Source organism: Salvelinus sp. IW2-2015, unplaced genomic scaffold, assembly GCF_002910315.2.
Source record: "Salvelinus sp. IW2-2015 unplaced genomic scaffold, ASM291031v2 Un_scaffold2865, whole genome shotgun sequence".
Classification (NCBI taxonomy): Eukaryota; Metazoa; Chordata; class Actinopteri; order Salmoniformes; family Salmonidae; genus Salvelinus; species Salvelinus sp. IW2-2015.
The window spans coordinates 24880-48434 of record NW_019944165.1 but is presented as its reverse complement, the minus strand read 5'-3'; the positions used below and the strand labels follow the sequence as shown (position 1 = coordinate 48434).

The window sequence follows — 23555 nt, the reverse complement described above, 5'->3', positions numbered from 1 at the left end:
AATCTATCCACAAACAATGTTTGTACAATGTTTTGTGCTCCTACCCTGTTGTGCTGCTGCCATGTTGTTATCATGTTGTGTTGCTACCATGCCGTGAAGTCATGTGTTGCTTCCATGCTGTGTTGCTGTCTTAGGTCTCTCTTTATGTAGTGTTGTGGTGTCTCCCTTGTCATGATGTGTGTTTTGTCCTAGAATCTTATTTTGAATCCCAGCCCCCGTCCCAACAGGAGGCCTTTTGCCTTTTGGTAGGCTGTCATTGTAAATAGGAATTTGTTCTTAACTGACTTGCCTAGTTAAATAAAGTTGAAATAAAATAGACTACTGTAATGCTTTCCTGTCTGGTCTACCCAAGAAAGCCATTGGTCAACTGCAAAACATACAGAATGCTGCAGCACGGGTACTGACCAAGTACAGACGGAGAGCACACATTACACCGGTTTTAAGGTCTCTGCACTGTGAGTTTTAATAATGCATTTTAAAATTCTTCTATTGGTTTTTAAATCAATCCACGATTGTGCACCCCAATAAATGTCAGACATGCTTTTCAGTTATGTACCCAGTAGGTCCCTCAGGTCCTCTGGCACTGGCCTTTTAACTATCCAAAAACCTAGGACCAAGAGGAGAGGCAGCCTTTAGTTATTATGCCCCCAGCCTCTGGAATAGCCTGCCAGAGAACCTGAAGGGAACCGAAACTGTGGACATATTTAAAAGAGATCTTAAAATACACCTTTTTAGCTTTGCTTTTCCTTGGGGTGCGTTTTAGACGTTCAGTTTTTGTTATTCTTTTGTTTTTTATCCTCTAGTGTTTGTTGTGTAGTAAATATTTCAGTTTTTATTTTCGTTGTTTTTTTTTCCCTGTGAATCACAATACGTTGCATTCCATGTCTGAAATGTGGTGTATAAATAAACCTTGATTTGATTTGAATGCACAGAGATACCGTGATGAGATAGATCCTGAGGCCTATTGTCGTGCCGTTCATCCGCCGCAATCACCTCATGTTTCAGAATGATAATGCTCCATGTCGTGCATAAGACCAGCCCTTAGCCGTTAAATACTGGCCATATACCACACCCCTTCGTGCCTTATTGCTTAAGTATACAATTCCTGAAAGCTGAAAATGTCCCAGTTCTTCCATGGCCTACATACTCACCAGACATGTCACCCATTGAGCATGTTTTGGATGCTCTGGATCGACACGTACGACAGCGTTCCAGTTCCCGCCAATATCCAGCAACTTTGAACAGCCATTGAAGAGGAGTGGGACAACATTCCACAGGCCATAATCAACAGCCTGATCAACTCTATGTGAAGGAGATGTGTCGCGGTGCATGAGGCAAGTAGTAGTCACACTAGATACTGACTGGTTTTCTGATCCACGCCCCTTACCTTTTTTTAAAGTATCTGTGACCAAGAGATGCATATCTGTATTCCCAGTCATGTGAAATCCATAAATTAGGGCCTAATGAATTTATTTCAATTGACTGATTTTCATTAAATGAAAATCTTCGAAATTGTTGCATGTTGCGTTTATATTTTTGTTCAGTGTATCACTCAAATATCAAATTAATGGTGGCCAATATTGAGAGATATCGTGAGGCTACCTTCACAACTTCATATCTGAAATGTTGACTGAACATGAAAAGCATCCAGTTACTTGCTGTACAACTCTGATGATATACCTAAATGTGCACAATTGTTTTGCATGGAATAATCTGAAATGTGTAGTTCTGACTATTCTCTTCAAGAGGTGATGATATTAAAAACCAAATAGTTCATATTTAACAGTCCATTGAAAACGCCACCCAGTTGTCAATGGTTTTAGCAGAGCTGGGCGTCTCCTTGCCCGCTGGCAGGAAAATCGAACGCTCTGCACCTTATTGTGACGTTTTCTTGATAACAACCTATTAGAGTGTCACAAACGTTTGTACTTACTATCTATCAGAACCTTTGTTACACAACATACTTTGTGGCTGAGAGACTGGGGTGATGGGTACGACAGTTTAACCACAGTGGAGGCTGCTGAAGGCAGAACGGCCGGAACGGAGCCAATGGAATGGCATCAAACACATGGAAACAATGTGTTTGATGTATTTGATACCATTCCACTGATTCCGCTCCAGTCATTACCACAAGCCCATCTTCCCCAATTTAGGTGCCTGTGTTTAACCCTCTGCACTCTTGCTGTTTTATTTCACAACAGTCACACCTACATGTACAAATTACCTCAACTAGCCTGTACCCCCTCCACACTGACTCGGTACCGGTACCCCCTGTATATAGCCTCGTTATTGTTATTCTTATTGTGTTACTTTTTATTATTACTTTTTATTTTTGTCTACTTGGTAAATATTTTCTTAACTCTTCTTGAACTGCACTGTTGGTTAAGGGCTTGTAAGTAAACATTTCACGGTAAAGTCTACACTTGTTCTATTCTTGTTCTATGTGAAAAATAAAGTTTGATTTGATTATATTGGTACTGTGGTGAAGCTGTGATTGGAGCTTGTAAGTGACAACATCTTCTAATCATGAACTAATTGCTCACACCTGTGGCTACTTGGCAACTCTGCACAAGACTGGAAATTCCTTTATAAGGCAGAGCCGAGAGAGCCGGTGTATGATGAATGATGAATGCTGTAGACTCACTTACCTTAACGGGGGCGGCTAACGGTCGCTGCTGGGTACTGCAGTTGGCAACGAAGACCAGTAGTGAGGGGGCATTTGGTGCACCAGATAAAATAGTGGGTGTTTGAGGAGTGCTACCCCTCTCTTCTGATTGCATAAACAGAGTACGCTGTGTATTACATTTGTTCTTTGACATGTAAATTAATTAGCTTGACGCTATATCAGTTTTTGTGTGTGACTGTATTTTACATAATTAATCAGGCTAAATGCTGAGGTTGTGTCATTTGTCTTCCCTATGGTGGTTTCCTGGATTCACAGTGATTAACCTGAAACCGAGTTTCTAGCCTAGCTGTTGCCCCTGTCCAGTTTATTGTAGTTTATTCAGTGCACCGTAGATGGGTATCTACTGCCAGTCTGCAATTAACCCGCAAGTCCAACAATGGTACACACACACACACACACCCAGACCCCATTAGGGGGTCCCGTCGGCTTGACTGGGACGACCATGGCATATGGTTTACATCATTTTCATGCTCAGCAAACCATTCAGTGACCACTTGAGCGCTGTGGATGAGGGCATTGCTATTGGGGGCATAGCCATTGTAGCCAAAAGAATGGCCTGCCCAGCATTTGTATGCATGACCCTAAGCATAATAGGATGTTAATTTCTCCACACTCGTGTAAATCCTCTGAATCATGTCTTTGGAGAGCAGACGGGATCAGATCTGACTGACATTTGCTAAATCCCTGCAGAACTCCCAGTTTGCAGACTGGCTCCATCCAAGCAGACAGCAGATTACTGGACAGGAAACCCGCAACAGCCACAAACTGAACGCTCCCATGACACGTACAGGCCGCTGTCAGAACTCTCCCATCCCATACTTCACTACACTGATCATGCATACACCATATAGCCCAGGGAAAATGTCTTCCAAAGAACTCTAAAGATGTGCTTTCTAAAGCTGCCACCCTTAAACTTGTCGTTGTTATTTTGTTTACATATATTGTATATTTTAACAACGTATTATATTAAGTGTTTTGCTAGTTTAGGATCTGATAATTATATATGATTGATGTTATGACTGTAAATTGGTGTACATTTCAGTCTTATGACTGTGAGAAACCAATTAAACCTACTACTACTACTATCCCCATTTACTCAAATGTTTCCATTATCTTGGCAGTTACCRGTATGTGTCTATATTAAAATAAATATGACAGAGAATGTAGTGTACTGTCCAAAACAAGTACACACTGCAGGTAATATATTGTACTTGTTTTGTACACCATACTGTATGGTGGTTCTTTACAGTTCATAAGAGGTTTTAATTGAGATACAACTTAACGAGAAAAGCACAGTAAACTTGCTAAATGTGTCAAATTAAAATATTTATTAAAGCATTTACAAGTATCATGCATAACTATTGAAGAATCAAGTTAATGACGGTATCATTTAGGTTTTAAGAATCAAGGTAAGMCGACTCTTTCGGTCAAAAGCATTKKATTTTTGCAATCGCACACATAATGTGGGATTTGTGTGCCCCTTGAAAACTATTTTCACCCCCCAACATAAGGAGACACAAAATTAAATGTTTCGTAGTTACGCTGCATTTCTGAGATCTCTATACAAAAAACAGTCAGACAGCTAGATCCAGGATTCTTACAGCGTTCCAGTTCAATGTCTAATTTAACTGATTCATTCTTAATATATGACATAACGACAACATACACTGTCATAAATGCAAGGAGAAAAAAAYCAATGTTTTATGTCACACGATTTCGGACACTTTCCGTCAAGACACCAACCATGATAAAGGGTTAAACACATTAAATCAACATGTTCATTTTATTGAATATAACTATGATCCCCCGTTATATCTTATGTAATGACATGTATTGACATGAAAAAAATTAGCAGATCATTATCAATGACTCATCAACAGCTGTAACAAGTTGTTGATTGTAGGAAATTGCCACTGGTACCCTAGTTTATAGAAAGACAAATAAGTGGCGCATCTGCTAAGAAATGAATAATAATAATAATAATCAGTCTATCATTCTATATATCTTGATATCTGACTGTGGAGGAGTTTAGGTGGGCAGCCTTCACAGCTTGTCAGTGATGGGCAGCCTTCACAGCGGACCAGTGGCAGGTCTGGGATAGTGGTACCTCAGCAGCTCGGTGGGATAGCATGTCTCACCGAACGGATACCCCATCCACAGGCCCAGCTGGTACCAGGCGCTCGCGTACCAGTGCATACCTTCCTGGTCTTCCTGCCCCTGCCGCGGTGGAGCTAGAAGCCGGTCCCCAAGGAGAGGGAGGGAGGAGCGCAGGATGTGGAGGAGCCTGTAGGGGACGAAGGTGAGGTGAGCAAGCTGCTGCCGGCACAGCAGGGTGTAGCAGGAAACTAGGCGTCCGTCCACCACCATGTTCCCCTCCACAGTCAGGGGAGCGTAGGCCCCTAGGCTCTCTGCCTCGKTCACTTCGTTCACGCGTTTGGCCTCCAGTGATCCGGTGCTGGGGTCATGSAGGTAGATTAGGTGGCCCGGGAGAACATCCTTGGCGAACACCGGAACCCTGCGTGCGTCGCTGGCCAAGTCAATGGTTGTTGCGTTGTCGGGGGCGATAAAGAGAACATGGTCAGGTGTGATGTACAGGGGCTCCTCGGACCCCTCCGTGTCCAGCAGGAGGTAGCGCTCCCTTGAGCRGCTCCGCCGGTCAAGCCACAGGAGGACCTCGCTGAAGGTGGGCCGGCCAGCAGCGTCYACCGCCAGCACCCTGTCCCCCACGCGCAGCTCTGCCATGGTTCTCCTGGAGCCGTCACTGGTGAGCACCGTGGCATGGGCGGGGAAGCACTCCTCATCTTCCTCGCACAAGGTGTTTATAGTGAATGGATCTTTACTGGGATATTCGGCCATGTTTCTCCTCACCTCACTCACAGTCATTGTGTTCCAGTATCTTACTAAATCTGGGTTCCTTGTAGGAGAACCGTCGGTRTGGAGGCTACAACCTGCCTCGACCCAAAGCTTGCTCAAGCACTTCATGAAATGGGGTCCACTCTCGTTGTCATAGCCACAATCCCCACTCTCTGGGGGCGGGCAACAGAAAGAAGGCAGAAGATAGAAAGAATGCAGGTTAGTCAAATAAATATTTACCTTTCAAATAGATGAATAGAAATGGATTTCCCTGAGTGGCTCAGTGCAATATTCTGAATGCGGCAGCTGGGAGAAACACTGATGATAGCGATATTTGCACTTTAGGCACTAATGCAACTTTATTTAACCATCTCAAGTGTTTTTTCTTTTGTGTGTGCTACATGTTTATATGTGTTGCCACAACTATTTAAATAAGGTGTGTGTTTTGTATTTATTCTTGAATTGTTTTGACATCCTGTCCATGCTATTAAATTGCAATCTCTACACAGTGCTCGGTTTCCAAGATGGCTTTCCTAATGTACTCTTTCAGATAAAGAACTTTAGAACTACACTTCCCATCAACCCCTCCATCATAGACACATGASCAAAACAATCTGATGGAAAAGGTTCTCAGGTTCTTCTTAAGGGTATATGTGAAGTCATCTTGGARATTGTGTAGACTGAAATGTAATAGCATAAATCAAATTTTCAGGATGTACACACCTTACTTAACAGTTGCAGCAACATATGAGAACATGTAAAACACACACAAAAAAAKCAATTTGAGTTCCCCTTTAAGCCCAGAATGACTGACATTGTCCCGTGTATTTTTTTTCAAGCACTGTGGTAATCATTATCAACACAGTCAAGTGATACTTCTGCACAGCCAGCTAGATACAGGAGGAGTCTCGTGTGACCTGGAAGTGGAAATCGCATGATTCCAAAAAACAGCCTGGTTTTCAGAAGGGACATATTTAGAGCACAAATTGAGGTTGCAGTGCATTTTCACTACTATAGTGTAAGAGCTATTTGAAAAGACCGCCTGACTTTTCAGCCTGTTTCGGTGCATAGAGTTTTGGCCAGTGGATTAGTTAAAAGACCAATACAATAAGAAAGATAGTTCCAAACCTTTCTACAAATAACAGCTAGTTTTCATTTTTCCCCTCCCAACTCAGATCACTCCCAGACAGTCCTAGCAAAATTATTGCTTGAGAAATTGCTCTTTGCTAAGAAGCCATTTTGTTTATTGTTAAACATTTTAATTGAAAACAATCAAATCAAATGTATTTATATAGCCCTTCTGACATCAGCTGATATCTCAAAGTGCTGTACAGAAACCCAGCCTAAAACCCCACACAGCAAGCAATGCAGGTGTAGAAGCACGGTGGCTAGGAAATACTCCCTAGAAAGGCCAAAACCTAGGAAGAAACCTAGAGAGGAACCAGGCTATGAGGGGGTGGCCAGTCCTCTTCTGGCTGTGCAATCACAGCAATCACAGTAACGTACTTCATTGTTACCCATAAATTATTTGAAATTGAGATTTTTCTTTTAAAACAAGCTGATTGGACCTTTAACATTCACATTTCATCAAATAATAAATACAGTTATTACAGGCTGTTCAGGTTTTTATCATATTTATTTACCCAGTAAGTAGACTGAGAACACATTCTCATTTTCGCAACAACCTGGGTAATAGTTACAGGGAAGAGGGATGAATGAGCCAATTGGGAGCAGGGGATGATTAGGTGGCCATGATGTTTAGATTGGGAATTTAACCAGGACACCAGGGTTAACAGCCCTACTATTACAATAAGTGCTATGGGATCTTTAGCGACCACAGAGAGAGTCAGGTCACCTGTTTAACATCCCATCCAAAAGACAGCACCCTACACAGGGCAATGTCCCCAATCATTGCCCTGGGGTATTGGAACCCTTTTTAGACCAGAGGAAAGAGTGACTCCTACTGGCCCTCCAACACCATCTGGTCTCCCATTCAGGGACCGACCAGGACCAACCCTGCCTAGTTTCAGACGTGAGCCAGCAGTGTGTTATGCTTCTGTTTTTTTTAAAGGATCATTCAAAACATTGCATTGCCCCCAGTTAAGCACGAGTATTTTACTGGACTAAGTTCTATTCAACCCTTTTTAGTCACAGAACGTTTAAGACGAGGGGTCATGTCTTATTTAGTAAAATAATTCAGCGAGTTATATTTTGGAGCACATTTCTATTAACATACAATTATTTAACAAGCTGTAATGAGGCTGTATATTCAGATTGCATTGTATGGTCAATTGCATACGACTTTGGAAAAATACATTTTAAAACCTTTCTGGGGTATTTAAGGTGTTATTATGCAACCTGTTTTCCTCTGTGCCTCTTCTGAAAAATCAGGCTGAAAATGTGGGAAGATTTTTATTGGCTGTTTTATAGATTTTTATAGGCTTTTATAGGCTACCCTTGTCTTATGCTGACCTGTGTTTTTACTATGAAATCTCTTATTGGTGGTGTTGTTGTTGTGGTTATTACACTTAGACATKCCATGTACTGGTCGCTTCATTTACTGCTCTCAATTTCTTTTCYTAAATATGTCAATATCTGGCTATTCCAAATTGGGGAGAAAATGGAAGATAATTGCCGTTCTTTGTATAGAATGGATTGTATTTCGTAGCCTTTGTTGGTAGCCAAATAAAAAAAGAACTATAACCATGTTGACATCCACTCACCGATGCAGTAGGGAAAGCTTGACCATCCAGAACTGGTACACTGGATCTGAGAGGAGACTTCGAGATTATAGAGTCGGTTACACGTTATATCGCATTTTTCTCCTTCAAAATTGGAGGCACAAAATGCTTGACCGTTGGGAACTGTATAGGGATCACAGCTGTGTCTGCACTGGATCTGTTTGTTGCAGGTCAATGTTTCTGGTATGAACCTACATCCCATGACATCACAGACGTGTGTCTGTTGAGAAACAAACCCTCCACTGTCGATCACCGATGTTGTCCATTCTGTATACACAACAGCAACAAAATACAAGAGCACATGAAAACAGCAATATAACACACATCTGTCATTAAAACAGAAATATAAACACAACCTTTGTCATGCCATATAAACAATATAAACTCACCAGAATCATTCACTATTAGGAGGAATTTATATTATGGTACTTGGATATTAATATGTTAGTCTGGTGAGTTCATTTTGCTGTGTGTATTTCTCTGTATGTCTGTGTGTGTGTCTCTCTGTGTGTGTTTGGCCCTGTCCGGGGGTTTCTTCGGATGGGGCCACAGTGTCTCCTGACCGCTCCTGTCTCAGCCTCCAGTATTTATGCTGCAGTAGTTTATGTGTCGGGGGGCTAGGGTCAGTTGGTTACCTGGAGTACTTCTCCTGTCTTATCCAGTGTCCTGTGTGAATTTAAGTATGCTCTCTCTAATTCTCTCGTTCTCTCTTTCTCTCTGAGAACCTGAGCCCTAGGACCTGTCTCTTATACACATCTAGATGTGTATAAGAGACAGGTGTTAACAACAGCAACAAAATACAAGAGCACATGAAAACAGCAATATAACACACATCTGTCATGGAAACAGAAATATAAACACAATATCTGTCATTAAAACAGAAATATAAACACAACATCTGTCATGGAAACAGAAATATAAACACAACATCTGTCATGGAAACAGAAATATAAACACAACATCTGTCATGGAAACAGAAATATAAACACAATATCTGTCATAGAAACAGAAATATAAACACAATATCTGTCATGGAAACAGAAATATAAACACAATATCTGTCATAGAAACAGAAATATTAACACTACCTGTGATAGAAACAGCAATATAACACACATCTGTCATGGAACCAAAAATATGAACACAATATCTGTCATGGAAACAGAAATATAAACACAATATCTGTCATGGAAACAGAAATATAAACACAATATCTGTCATAGAAACAGAAATATAAACACAATATCTGTCATAGAAACAGAAATATTAACACTACCTGTGATAGAAACAGCAATATAACACACATCTGTCATTAAAACAGAAATATAAACACAACCTTTGTCATGCCATATAAACAATATAAACTCACCAGAATCATTCACTATTAGGAGGAATTTATATTATGGTACTTGGATATTAATATGTTAGTCTGGTGAGTTCATTTTGCTGTGTGTATTTCTCTGTATGTCTGTGTGTGTGTCTCTCTGTGTGTGTTTAGTGAGTGTGTCAATGTGTGTGTCTGTGTGTCTATGTCTGTGTGTCTGTCTATACGTTTGTGTGTGTGTGTGTATTTAATTCATACAGTCAACATTATCGAGGGTATCAATCATGTTGGACCCCAACTGTACATAAATGCTGACTCACCATGACCAGGAAACAGGGATCCACAGACAGCTTTAGCTGCAGTTGAGTCTTCAACACAAATTTTGCTCCAACCGGCCCCGTCCACGTTCCCTTCAACGATCCCTGTGTAATCCGAGCCACTTGTCTGCAGCTTTACTTTTCTACATTTCACCTGTGGACTCCTGAGAGCCCATGTCAGTGTTACAAACTCCAACTGTCTGTCTTCGCAGGATAACCTGGCATAGGGACCAATATTTTGGAAGGAAACTCTCCATGCCACGATATCGCCAACTAAGTCATAAAGGCCATCTTGAATGTTGACAAGATGGAAGTTAGGCTCACAGGGTGAGGTTATCAATCCCCAGTCACCACCGTGGCAGGTTATGGTGCTGTCCTCAGAGGAAATGTGGTAGAAATCATCACATCTCAAGWACAGAGAGTCGCCTTGTTTGAAATCCCCTGTGCGACCTGAAGGTGAATAGAATTTACCATGAGGAACCTGGGGAGGGGCAAGGCAGGGGATTGYTTTGCATTGCAGTATTCCACCTCTAGTGGGTGGGAACCACTCTCCTGATTCTACCTGGCATGTAAAGCTGGACACCCCGAAAAGATCGTACCCTGAGTCACAGCTGTAGACGATTGTAATGGAGTTTGAGTGTTGCAAGGATTGGTAATYCCCGTTGTTGATCTCCGGTGGGGTRCTGCAGCACAACGGAGGGGTGGGMTGTAAAYTACCGTAGTGACACGTGCTTTCSAAGAGGAAGCCAAGACAGATAACAGAGATAGTTCTGCCATGAGGAACATGATCGCCCAAATGGATGCAGCCTCTGGGGACACAGGGCCTATCCACGGGTAGTAATAGGTCTGTTGGTGTGCATTGAATTTCAGAGCTAGAGGTCAGCTGGTAGCCCTCCAGGCACTCAATCACTGCCACCGGTCCATCCCCTGTCATTTTCTCCTCAACGATAGTGCTTCCACTGGGAGCGATGAAGCCTTGGCATATGCTTAGAGTTTCTATTGGTGGGAAGACAGCCTTCTGACTTTTCATCTCTTCTATTACCGATGACACAAAGACCCTGAATGCAGATTTTGGTTTTAAATCGCGGATATCCGCCATAGTGTCGCTGGTGTTGAAGTGCGCCACCAGGTCACCGCTGTCTTCTTCCACAAGCACCATGTAAGTGTACCTCTCACTGTCGGGGTCGGATRCCATAGGGGGTGCCGCCCAGTTTAWCARCACACTGCTGTGGGTGACGTGCAGCACTTTCAGAGACACTGGCGGATTGGGGTTCGTTCTCTGTGATGCCTCCCATAAAACCAGCACTGGAACTTCACATTTCGTCAGGTAAAGCTGAAAGGTGTAAAGGACTCCAGAAAGAAGGCCAGTGATTTCCAATGAGGGGCTGTTACCCCAAGGTAAAGTGTCGGTGTGGAAAAGCTGGTCTGACACTTTTAAATGATAGCTGAACATTGACTCTGCCACACTTCCTACTCTCCCCAGAGCCATGTCTTTGACTTCAATGGCCGTCTCATTAGCACATGTCACGCTGAAGGGTGGAAGGGATGAGTTAAAAGCCTTGAGGGAGGGGCTAATCTCAACAGCTGAGCTGAAGTAGGATGAGTCAGTCAGGGTGTTGTTTGCAAAGGCAAAGCTGATGTGCTGGTAAAGCGAGCGGTTGCTGCTCCAGTTGTCAAATATAACAGTGAGCGAGTCTCTGCCAATCAGGTTTAGAAGAGGGTCTCGGTAGTGCAGAGAAACAACAAGGTTTCCTTCTGAAGTAAAGAAGCAGGCGTCCTGGGGGGCGAAGTTACGAATTAGAACGCTATCCTCGATCCCATCTGAGGCAAAGTTGTCGATGTGTTTCACTCCGCTGCTGTCGTCCAGAATGTAAAGGTCTCTTCCTGGCCCCCCGCACAGCAGGTCTGACCCGTGTTTCGGCACCAGACTGTCATCTCCGAATTTCCCAATCAGCTGGTTGTCCTCGTTGTCGCCAATCAGCAGGTCGTTGAACTCTGTCCCAATCACCCTCTCCACACCAGTGAAGGTGTCGTTCTCTGCGTCTGCTCCCCACCCCCTGCCTGAGTGCAGGTCCACCGTGACCCCGCTGCCCGTCCGCACGTCTCCACTGAAGAACACTGTATCAATCCCAGGACCCCCGTCAATCCTGTCGGCCCCACCTCCACCGTAGATGAAGTCATCTCCCTCGCCCCCCTGGATTTCATCCTCCCCTTCTCCCCCCTCCAGGACGTCATTCCCGCCATCTCCGAAGATGATGTCATTTCCTCCAAAGCCCTCAATCATCTCACTTCCCTGGTTGCCATGGATATAGTCATTCATGTTGCCCCCGGCAATAAGGAAACTGCCATTGCTCCCTGTGATGTAGTTACTGAAGGCAGTGGCGCCACGTATTCTAGAAACATTGCTGAATTCACTTCCTGATGAGGCACAGCTGATGTTGCAGCTCTTGGAGGAGGATGCCATGTCAATGCTGAGGACYGACTTGTAGGGGTAAGAATCACCATTGATTTTGAACAGAAATCCATCCAAGGAACGAACCAGGAGGTGCTGAAACTTCGGCCCATTCAAGTAATTCAGCAAGCGGACACGGACCGAGTCTTTCCTAGAGTGGGAGAACAAGATAATGTGGGGTCCCTCCAGGAGAACTTTGACGTCTTCATAGAGGACCTGGAGGAAKAGGTTGTCCATTTTCATGTCTCCTGCCTCGTTGTCAATTTCGTTCTCATAGCCGTATGCATGGCCAAGGACATAGGTGTCTGACCCATTGCCTCCCCGCAGGTACTGATACTTGTAAATATTTCCAATGCCAGGGTCAATGAAGTTGTCCAACGAGTTTCCAATCACAGTGTATGAACACTTGCTCGATTTTGCTTGGAACCTTTCCACTTTCCTCCAGGGCTCTTTGCTCAAGTCAAAGATTTGTTTCTGGTCTGTACACTCCTCCTTYCTGAGGTTAATTTCCATGGGACTCATGATGTCCTGGTCGGACGCATTGAGCGGCAAGGTGGCGATGATGCCGTCAGAAGTCTGCACAACCAGGTGTTGGAAGTTCTCACCCTGGAACCAGTCCCACAGGATCACTTCAATGTTAACAACTGCCACCTTCAACACAAGGTGTGGCAATCGAAGCTCTGTTTTGATTTCCCCCCAGGCATACTGGATAAACAAAACGTCGCTAGTTTTGTCTTCTGCGAGATTGTTGATATGAGCTCCTCCGCAGCCAGCCTTGATGACGTATTTATCACTGCCACCTCCTCCCTGCAGGTGGTCCCTGCCCCCGCTGCAGCTGAGGAAATTGCCCAGCACATTCCCGACAATGATGTCATCATAGGGGGAGTCGAAGACAGTCACCACAGTYTGGAAGTGTTGGTCAGTTTTGTTGAGGTTGACGGTGCTGCCATGTTGCTCCGTGCTGAGGTCGACAATCAGCGGCGTCTTTACCAGCCCACTGTCTTCACTTTTTGAGATGMAAAAAGTCACATGATCAGAAGACAGAAACGCCAAGTGTTGATATTGTCTGCCAGTGTTACACTTTTGCAAATGGAAGCACGTTGACTTRGGCTCTTCTTCGTCTGTCACCCGAACACCATCATCCAGCAGTTCTGCACGAATCCTCTGGAAGGGCACGTGAAACACCACCAAGTCTATTTTCTGGTCTGTGGCGTAGTTGTTGATGATATCACAGCCTTCTGCTGGGAAGATCTCATAGGTGTCGGCTCCCTCTCCTCCTTCAAGTACATCTGCTCCCAGACCACCATTGAGAACGTTGTCCCTCTTGTTGCCTAAAATGCTGTCACTAAAATTGCTGCCCAAAACCCTGATTACGCTTTGGTAATCCCCCTCCAGTCTGAGAGATACCGGACTTTGGGATTTGGTGTTGTCCAGAGTTTCCGGGACACAGTTAGTATGGAACTTGTTCCCAATAAGTCCTCTGTCTGCTATTTTAAACATGACGCCATCAGCAGACTGAAATGTCATGTGCTGATAGTAGTCAACGTTACTGTGGGTAAACCAGTTCCTAATGGTGATCTGGTGCTTCTTCTGTTGTCCGTAAACGAGGAGAAGATCGTTTTGATTCCGGATACAATCAATGCGGCTGAAAGGTGCTTTTATCAACAGGTGATCCTCAAACAAATCGTGGGAGAAATTGTCAATCTCGGAAATGCTTCCGTCTGTGGGAAAGACGTAAAGGTCCCTCCCTTCTCCGCCAGAGAGCACCGAAGCCTGCGACCCGAGAAAGAAAATGTCATCCCCCCCWTGACCGTGGATGGTGTAGCGGTAGTTACGGATCACGTAGTCCAAATCCAGGCCTCCATAAGCGCAGGGGTCTGAGGGAGCTGGTGAAGGCTGCTCTGCTGCGGGTTGACGGAGGGCAAAGAATGAGTTGTCCTTGTCATTCCCATAATAGGTGCCGAACAGGGAGGAGCGGAGCAGGAGTTCTCCACAGATGACCTGTTGGGAGTGCACTGGGATGACCCACCACAGGTTTGCAGTCTTCTGGGTGTACAGGAACTGGCGAGACTCCCCCACCCCAAGAATGATGCTCTGAATGGCGGGGTTGTGGAATGTTTTCACAATGGTTTTGACCCCGCCTCGCCCATCATCAATGCCTCCAATCTGAATGGTGACATTGCCGTTGTTCGAAAGCCGGATTGTTATCAAACCCCCGTACTGTGAGAGTGCCCCTTCCGTCAGGTCGATGGTGCTTACGTTACCGTCATTGGCCACTATTCTGTAATAGGCACTGGCAGAAGACAAATTTCGCAGAAGCTCTTGGTTTTTCCTGTATTCTTCATCCACCTCTTTCATCTGTCTCAGCAGCCCTCCGGTCCCAAAATCCAAAGCACCTTCCCCTAACCCTTTTAAAACAGCAMTCAGTTTCTGTATGTCATTAGCCCCCTTGGGAAGTCGGTCCAGCTCACTCACAACATCGCAGTAAAAATCACTGATAGACATCCTAACTATGGTCAGACCAATGATTATGGGCTCCAGAATGAGTGCGGCCGGAGGGAAGGCCACTTCAGCGATGGACAGCACAGTGGTTGACACGTCTAAGACTAAGTTTGAAACTTTTAAGCCATAATATTTCTTCTGTTCTGGGTCAGAGTTGTTGCTTGTCTGAATAGCTACAGAATCTTCAGCTATGAAATAGAATTGGAAACCCAAGCCAACYAAGGGAATGTCCTTCAGAAATTGTCCAGCGGCACTCTCCTGAACTCTTTCCAGTGAGCCGCTTACCTTCTCCAATGTCTTCTCTAGACCCAATCTCTCTGCCCCTTTACGGATGGTGCTTTTTAATATGTTCTGGGACATTTTGGAGAGCTGTTGATTCACGCCAGTCAGCCCCCCGAGCCCGTGTAGAGACTGGGTGAGAGTGAAAGCCCCTCTAGCTGTATCGTTCTCTGCAAAAAACTTCCCTGCCCCAATGAAGCCAGCCACAATGCCATACACCGCCATGCCTCTGTTGATCTTGTCCAGYGCACCCCCACCTGCCGCTTTCACCCGACTGCCCTGATGCATGGCATTCTCTTCGATCTGCCGGGTGTAGAAGGTTTTGGACTCATCTAGAGGGAAGGAGACCAGGTGGGTYTCCTCTGGGTTCCTCCTGCTTGCCACTTCCACCTCCACTTGACCGTCTTTAATGAGTAGTGACTTGTCCTTCACCACATATTCTTCTGAATTGCACACATTTCTGCGTCGTCGCCTCTTCTTAAAGCAACCATGTAAGTTATTATCAAGCTGCTCCCCAAAGCTGTTTTGGTCATTAAGCTGGTTTATGCTTGTTTCCATTTCGACGTCCATTTGGTTATTATTAATATTAGTCATTTTTCGCAAGGGGCTGCGAAACACGTTTCCATTTTCATAACTGAACAAAACTCTTCTTTCATCTTTTATGGTAACGTCATTCGTCATTTGCCCATGGTTTAAGAGATCAGGAAAAGCTGGCATAATACCCTCTTTTTCATAACTCCAGAATAGTTTTTCAGGAACATCAACCGTTTMGGTTTGGTAAACATTCAATGTGTTGGTTGTTGACACGAAGGTGTCGTACGCCACAATCTCACGGAGCTGGAACCCCTGATTATTATTATTCACCTCCTTCATCAATCCAGTCATGTAATTCCCTGCGGCCTCCGTTCCAGCATTGCACACAATGAATCGCATTTCAACTTGGCGTTGTCTCATATTGCTGACCAATACCTTCACCACATTAGCCAGTTGATGGTAATTCATGTTGTTGATGTTGTAGTCCACACCATAATGTATCTGACCATGTATCTGACCATGTATCTGACCAAGTTTTCTGTTACCATGAGAAATCAAGGTAATCTTGACTCTATCAGCATTCTGAATAAGTACATCGCTCATCCCATTTGGCCTGCTAAGCTCTTGAAATGTAGGTTGACCATTTTGGTCTATGTTTAATTTTAAAACCAACACCTTCGTTTTTTTCCCTATGAAGTAAGAAGATTCGTAATCGATGTAAGCTTGGTCATTGATGAAGACATCGGGTGGCCCAAGCACTAAGTGAATTTCCACTTCATTTGGCCGATTATTCTCAACCTGTTGCCACTCCGGTCTGGAGTAAGGCCACACGGAGCCGCACCCCGGGACAGAGGCTGAGAGGATGGCAATGAAAATGGAAAGTCCAGCGGGCCTCATGGTGGCTATGTGACATTCACAAAAACTGCTTTCTCCTGAGAAAAGAAAAACACTGTAAGGAAAGATATTAAGGATGAAAGAAATTAAGAATAGATTCATGATATTAAGGATTAATGATATTTAGGATATTGTAATTTCTGCTTCCAACTCATGCTCTCAAACACGTAGATCCCCTGAACGTAGCTCACTCTCCAGATCCCAATCACCTGAATTCTGATCACCTGTTCACACACCTGTATGTCATTATCACACTCTATTTAGTTCAGTTCTTTGCGCCCCATCTTTGTGAGATATTGTTTGTTTTGATACGCTTTTCTATTGAGAGCTCTGTTTTTCCCGTGTTAGTCCTCCTGTGTATCATAGTTTTGGCCATCCTCACTAACCATGCCTTTAACAATTCCCTGCCTGTACTTTAGCCTACCGGATTCCCTGTCATCAACCTCTTGCCTGATCTTCCGAACTACGTTACTAGCCTTTTCCCTGATATTAAAGATATATTAATGATATCAAAGATATATTAATGATATTAAATATATATTTATGCTATTAAAGATATATTAATGATATTAAAGATATATTTATGATATTAAAGATATATTTATGATATTACAGATAGGTTAATGATATTAAGGATTAATGATATTAAGGATCGATTAATGATATTAAAGATAGATTAATGATATTAAATATATATTTATGATATTAAAGATATATTAATGATATTAAAGATATATTTATGATATTAAAGATATATTTATGATATTACAGATATATTTATGATATTAAAGATATATTTATGATATTACAGATAGGTTAATGATATTAAAGATATATTAATGATATTAAAGATAGATTAATGATATTACAGATAGGTTAATGATATTAAAGATTCATGATATTAAGGATAGATTAATGATATTAAAGATAGATTAATGATATTAAGGATAGATTATTGATATTTATTTTACCTTTATTTTATCAGTGAGTCATACTGTGACCAGGATCTCTTTCTATAAAAGGGATTTATGAATGAAAACATTGCAATGTATCAACCTACGTGACATCAAAGAGGGCCAACCAACTTTCTGGTAGAAAATGCAGTAATGAGTACTAAAAGTGTTGCCCGTAATAAAGAGCAGTGTGCTATGATAAACTGCATCTAACGGCTTTAATGAAGTGGTAGCTGCGTTCATATACAGTACCAGTCAAAAATGTGGACACACCTACTCATTCAAGGGTTTTTCTTTATTTTTACTATTTTCTACTTTGTAGAATAATTGTAAAGACATCAAAACTATGAAATAACACATATGGAATCATGTAGTAACCAAAAAATCTAAATCCCTTTCCCTACATGCCACCTGGTCTAGGCCAATTGAAGAAAGCCTCTAAATTAGCAGTGAGTGATCAACAGTATGGAAAGCCTTTCACAGGTCATTGAAGAGGGCAGCACAATGTTGCCTTTTAGGAATTTGTACACTTCAGTGCATTTACTGTTTTCCAAAACTTAGAAGGATCACCAGCAGAGTCAGAGATAGAGCTCAAAAAGTAGCTTGATTTTTCTTTTTTAACAGCTTTCTTTTCTCAATTGTCTTAAAGATTGCCAGTCCTCCACAGAGTCAGTTTTCCTTACTTTGGTTTCTCATCTGGTTTTTCCTTGCTTTGGTTTTCTCATCTTTGACTCTGAATTGTTTAAAAGGAGCGTGTTTATCTGCCATAGGAATAAATATGGAGGAGAAATGTTATAGAACCCTTGAGGGTTTTTACCGAGTGGAGCAGAGGTCTAAGGCACTGCATTGCAGTGCTAGAGGTGTCACTAAAGACCCTGGTTCGATCCTGGGTTGTAACCACAACCGGCCTTGATTGGAAGTCCCATAGGGCAGTGCACAATTGACCCAGTGTCATCCGAATTAGCGGAGGGTTTGGCCGGGGTAGGCCGTCATTGTAAATATGAATTTGTTCTTAATTGAATTGCCTAGTTAAATTTAAAAACGAGGACTAGTATTTTGCTGTTTCTTATCTCTAATACATACTATGGGACAATGATCACTGAGAGCATATGCAAATACTACACTAGACAAATATTTATGGGGGTTATTAGTAAGAATGAAATCAATCAGTAAGGGTTTTGAGATCAATGGAATCAGATTAAAATCAATCCATATACTCTTAAATTGATCTGATGCCGGGGATATCCCCTAAAATGACCAACTCAGAGGACAAAAAAGGCAGAGGGTCGGTAAATCCCAGCAACAAATACACGTGTTCTGGTTTATCTACAACCAGAAGATTTTAAAGATTGGGACGCCATGAAATTAGATTTTATATATATGGCCACTCCTCCCCCTTTCTGTATGCGGTCACTCCTCCCTGATGAAGCTACCGCCAAAGGAGTGGAGATGCTGCAGGGGATCGGAGTGGCTGCCAATGCTCCATTCTGTGTGTGCATAGGAGGCCTTGGTGTGTCTCCTGTTGCATGATTGGGGCTGTCATGTGGGGCAGGAGTGTCCCAGGCCTGTCCTGGTGATGGGAGTAGGGAGGGTAACCTGGGAGGGAGGTTGTGGGGGGAATTGAGGAGGGTGGTGTGGAGGGCCTGATGTATGTATATGTACTGTAGCCTGATGGTGTGAATGATACATGTTGTGGACTGGATCATGTGTTGCACTACCCTCAAAAGTGTTCTGCCAGACCCTAGGGTAGTCATCGGTGCTGTGTAGAACTGGGCTCAGTTGAGGCGGGCCTGGTCTGGTAGAGCTGTGCTTTCGCGGGTGTGGTCTGGTAGCATTGAAGGGAGGTTGTAGGGGGAATTGAAAAGGGTGGAGGTCAGTGTGGCTGGCTACGCTCCAAACTCTGCATGGGGTCTCTTTGACAGTAAAAGGTTTGGGCATAGCTCAGTGTATCTACATGCAGTTCCCAGGAGAGAAGTGGTGGAGGGTGGTGTGGGGGCCAGTGTTGCTGGCTGTTCCCGTGTGAATGATGATATGGCTTGCAGAGCATATTCTCTAAAATAACCTTTCCATTGGAGTCCATCATTAATATAATGTATGGTTTCTTGTCAGGTCTATGGAGGATGGCAGGAGTGATGGGAGTAATTACAGGCCGTGAGATGGTGATGGAGGGAATCAGCTGGGTTGGTGCATTGGTTCTGTTGGTTGGTTGTTTGTGTTGGTTGGTGGGTTCTGATTCAGCTGTTGGCCTGGTCCTGGGTTTTTGTGGACTCTTTGTAGAGTGGATGTTGGTTGCTCAGAAATTCCTATCTTAGCTTATGTAGCTCCTTCTGCAGGTTCTGCTTGTGGCTGGTGTTGACTGTGCTGGACAGTTCCTCTCTAAGTCTGAACAGTTCCATCTTGAGAGCCTGGTTGTCCTGCTCAACGTTTGTCATTGTACACTGCAGCTCCCGGATCTCCTTCCTATGCTGACGCACCAGGCTGATCTCCTCCTCTATAAGATGCTGTGGTACTGCAGGTGTCACGTGTGAGAGAGGCACGCTCAGGGCTGTGTCTGCTGCAGGTGAGGGAGGGAGAGTACCACTGGGGACTACATACTGGGACACAGAGGGAGTGGAGACTGTTTTAGGTTAGTGACAGTGGAGTGGTTTTAAATTCAGCAACAATAGTTTTTATTTGGTCGAAGTAGTTGACAATTTGATCCAGACTGGCATCTGAACCTTAAACCATCACAGTGCCAAATGAATGATACATTTTGGGGTGGAATCAATGTACAGTTGCCTCTGTTCTGTTTTCTGACATTTTAAGTTCATTGTTGGTCTTGTGGAGAGCTGTGGGCCCAGCAGTAGGATCAACATGCTGGTCTTGTGGAAAGGTGTTTCTGCCAAGCATTAGGATCATCTGTGTAGAACAGAAGGTCTCCTTTTATTTCCTTGTTTACGTTTAGAATTAAGACTCTGGAGACTCTCTTAAAAATTCGTTTTTTAATTAATTTTTTCCTGACTCACTTGTAACATTTTCAGGATAGGTGATGGCAAGATCTCTGAAACAATGCTTGGAGAATGCATCCATCATCTTCTCCATGGTGATCTCTTTAAACAATGCACTCTGCTCTAGAATGATGTGCATGTAACTCTTGATGAAAGCACTTATAGATAAATAAACCTATAGATAAATGCACTTTTATGAATAATACAACAAAAGATGCACTACATGACCAAAAGTATGTAGACACGTGCTCGTCCTATATCTAATTCCAAAATCATGGGCATTAATATGGAGTTGGTCCCCCCCTTGCTGCTTGAACAGCCTCCACTCTTCTGGGAAGGCTTTCCACTAGATGTTGGAACATTGCTGCGGGACTTGCTTCCATTCAGCCACACGAGCATTAGTAAGGTCGGGCACTGATGTTGGGTGATTAGGCCTGGCTCGTAGTCGGCGTTCCACTTCCTCCCTAAGGTGTTCGATGGGGTTGAGGTCAGGGCTCTGTGCAGGCCAGTCAAGTTCTTCCACACCGATCTCGACAAACGATTTCTGTATGGACCTCGCTTTGCGAATGGGAGCATTTTCATGCTGAAACAGAAAAGGCCTTCCCCAAACTAGCCCGAACCATTAAAAACGGCCCCAGACCTTTATTCCTCCTCCAACAAACTTTACATTTTACACTATGCATTCGGGCAGGTAGCACTCTCCTGGCATTCGACAAACCCAGATTAGTCCGTCGGAATGCCAGATGGTTTCGTCTGCTCCAAAATCCAATGCTGACAAGCTTTACACCACTCCAGCCAACACTTGGCATTGCACATGGTTATCTTAGGCTTGTGTGCAGCTGCTCAGCCATGGAAAACTGACGAACAGTTCTTGTGTTAACGTTGCTTCCAGAGGCAGTTTGGAACTCGGTAGTGAGTGTTGTAACTGAGGACTGACAATTTTCACGAGCTACACGCTTCAGCACTCAGCGGTCCCGTTCTGTGAGCTTGTGTGGCCTACCACTTCACGGCTCAAGCTTGTTGCTCCTAGACGTTTCCACTTTACAATAACGGAATTTACAATTGACCGGGGCAGCTCTAGCAGGACAGAAGTTTGACGAACTCACTTGTTGGAAAGGTGGCTTCCTATGACGGTGCCACGTTGAAAGTCACTGAGCTCTTCAGTAAGGTCATTCTGCTGCCAATGTTTGTCTATGGAGATTGCATGGCTGTGTACTCGATTTTATACACCTGTCAGCAACGGGTGTGGCTGAAATTGACAAATTCACTCATTTGAAGGGGTGTGCACATACTTTTGTATATATAGTGTGTCACACCCTGATCTGTTTCACCTGTAGCCTAGTGGTTAGAGCATTGGACTTGTAACCAAAAGGTTGCAAAATCAAATCCCCGAGCTGACAAGGTAAAAATCTGTTGTTTTGCCCCTGAACAAGGCAGTTAACCCACTGTTCGTAGGCTGTCAGTGAAAATAAGAATTTGCTTTTAACTGACTTGCCTAGTAAAATTTAAATTGTCTCCACCCCACTCCAGGTGTTGCCCATTATCCCCTGTGTATTTATACCTGTGTTCTCTGTTTGTCTGTTGCCATTTCGTCTTGTTTGTCAAGTCAACCAGCGTTTTTGTGTCTCAGCTCTTGCTTTTCCCAGTCTCTCTTTTTCTCGCCCTCCTGATTTTGACCCTTGCCTGTCCTGACTCTGAGCCCGCCTGCCTGACCACTCTGCCTGCCCCTGACGCTGAGCCTGCCTGCCGACCTGTACCTTTGCCCCACCTCTGGTTTACTGACCCTTGCCTGTCTTGACCTGTCTATTGCCTGCCCCTGTTGGATTATTAAACCATTGTTATTCGACGTTGTCTGCATCTTGGTCTTACCTTCATACCTGATATAGTGTATTAAATTTGTTTTTCAACTAAACAACACATTGCACATAAATTAAGTTACTCTCTCAATGAACTATCCTCCAGAAAACCTTCCTCTTCCTATCAAGGCCTGAGCTATCCTCAAAAGCACTTCCTCTCCCTATCAAGGCCTGAGCTATACTGTTAGGGGAATTCGGCGCATGTGACAAATACAATTTGATTTAGTATGATTTAAAGTGCTGCTGCTCATGCAATTGGTTGCTAGGACATGTTAATATTATTAATGATATTAAGAATAGATTACTGATATTAAGGATAGATTAATGACATTTTAAGGATTAAGGATAATAAAGATAGATTAATGATAATAAAGATAGATTAATGATATTAAGGAAATTAAAGATAGATTAATGATATTAATGATAGATTAATGATATTAAGGATGAATGATATTAAAGATGAATGATATTAAAGATAGATGAATGATATTAAGGATTAATGATAGATTAATGATATTAAGGATTAATGATAATAAAGATAGATTAATGATAATAAAGATAGATTAATGATATTAAGGAAATTAAAGATAGATTAATGATATTAATGATAGATTAATGATATTAAGGATGAATGATATTAAAGATGAATGATATTAAAGATAGATGAATGATATTAAGGATTAATGATAGATTAATGATATTAAGGATTAATAATATTAAGGATAGATTAATGATATTAAGGATTAATAATATTAAATATAGATTAATGATATTAAGGATAGATGCACAATGCAAATAGTCCGGGTAACCTTTGGTTACCTGTTCAGGAGTCTTATGGCTTGGGGTTAAAATCTGTTGAGAAGCCTTTTTGTCCTAGACGTGGCACTCCGGTACCGCTTGCCATGCGGTAGTAGAGAGAACAGTCTATGACTGGGGTGGCTGGGGTCTTTAACAATTTTTAGGGCATTCCTCTGACACCGCCTAGTGTAGAGGTCCTGGATGGCAGGCAGCTTAGCCCCAGTAATGTACTGGGCCGTTCGCATTACCATCTGAAGTGCCTTGCAGTCGGAGGCCGAGCATTTGCCATACCAGGCAATGATGCAACCGGTCAGGATGCTCTCGATGTTGCAGCTGTAGAACCTTTTGAGGATCTCAGGACCCATGCCAAATCTTTTTA

General features: G+C 43.2%; 1 protein-coding gene across 1 annotated transcript in view; it reads right to left on the bottom strand.

Moving 5' to 3' along the window:
* Positions 1 to 4133: 4133 nt before the first annotated feature.
* LOC112074885 (uncharacterized) overlaps positions 4134 to 23555 on the bottom strand; it is a 28758-nt gene continuing 9336 nt past the window's right edge. The window contains exons 2-4 of the mRNA XM_024141967.2: positions 9925 to 16620; positions 8263 to 8547; positions 4134 to 5712 (exon numbers count right to left, since the gene is read on the bottom strand). Of these exons, the coding sequence (XP_023997735.2) occupies positions 4757 to 5712; positions 8263 to 8547; positions 9925 to 16585 (7902 nt within the window). The 5' untranslated portion in view covers positions 16586 to 16620 and the 3' untranslated portion in view covers positions 4134 to 4756. The remainder of the gene's footprint in view (positions 5713 to 8262; positions 8548 to 9924; positions 16621 to 23555) is intronic.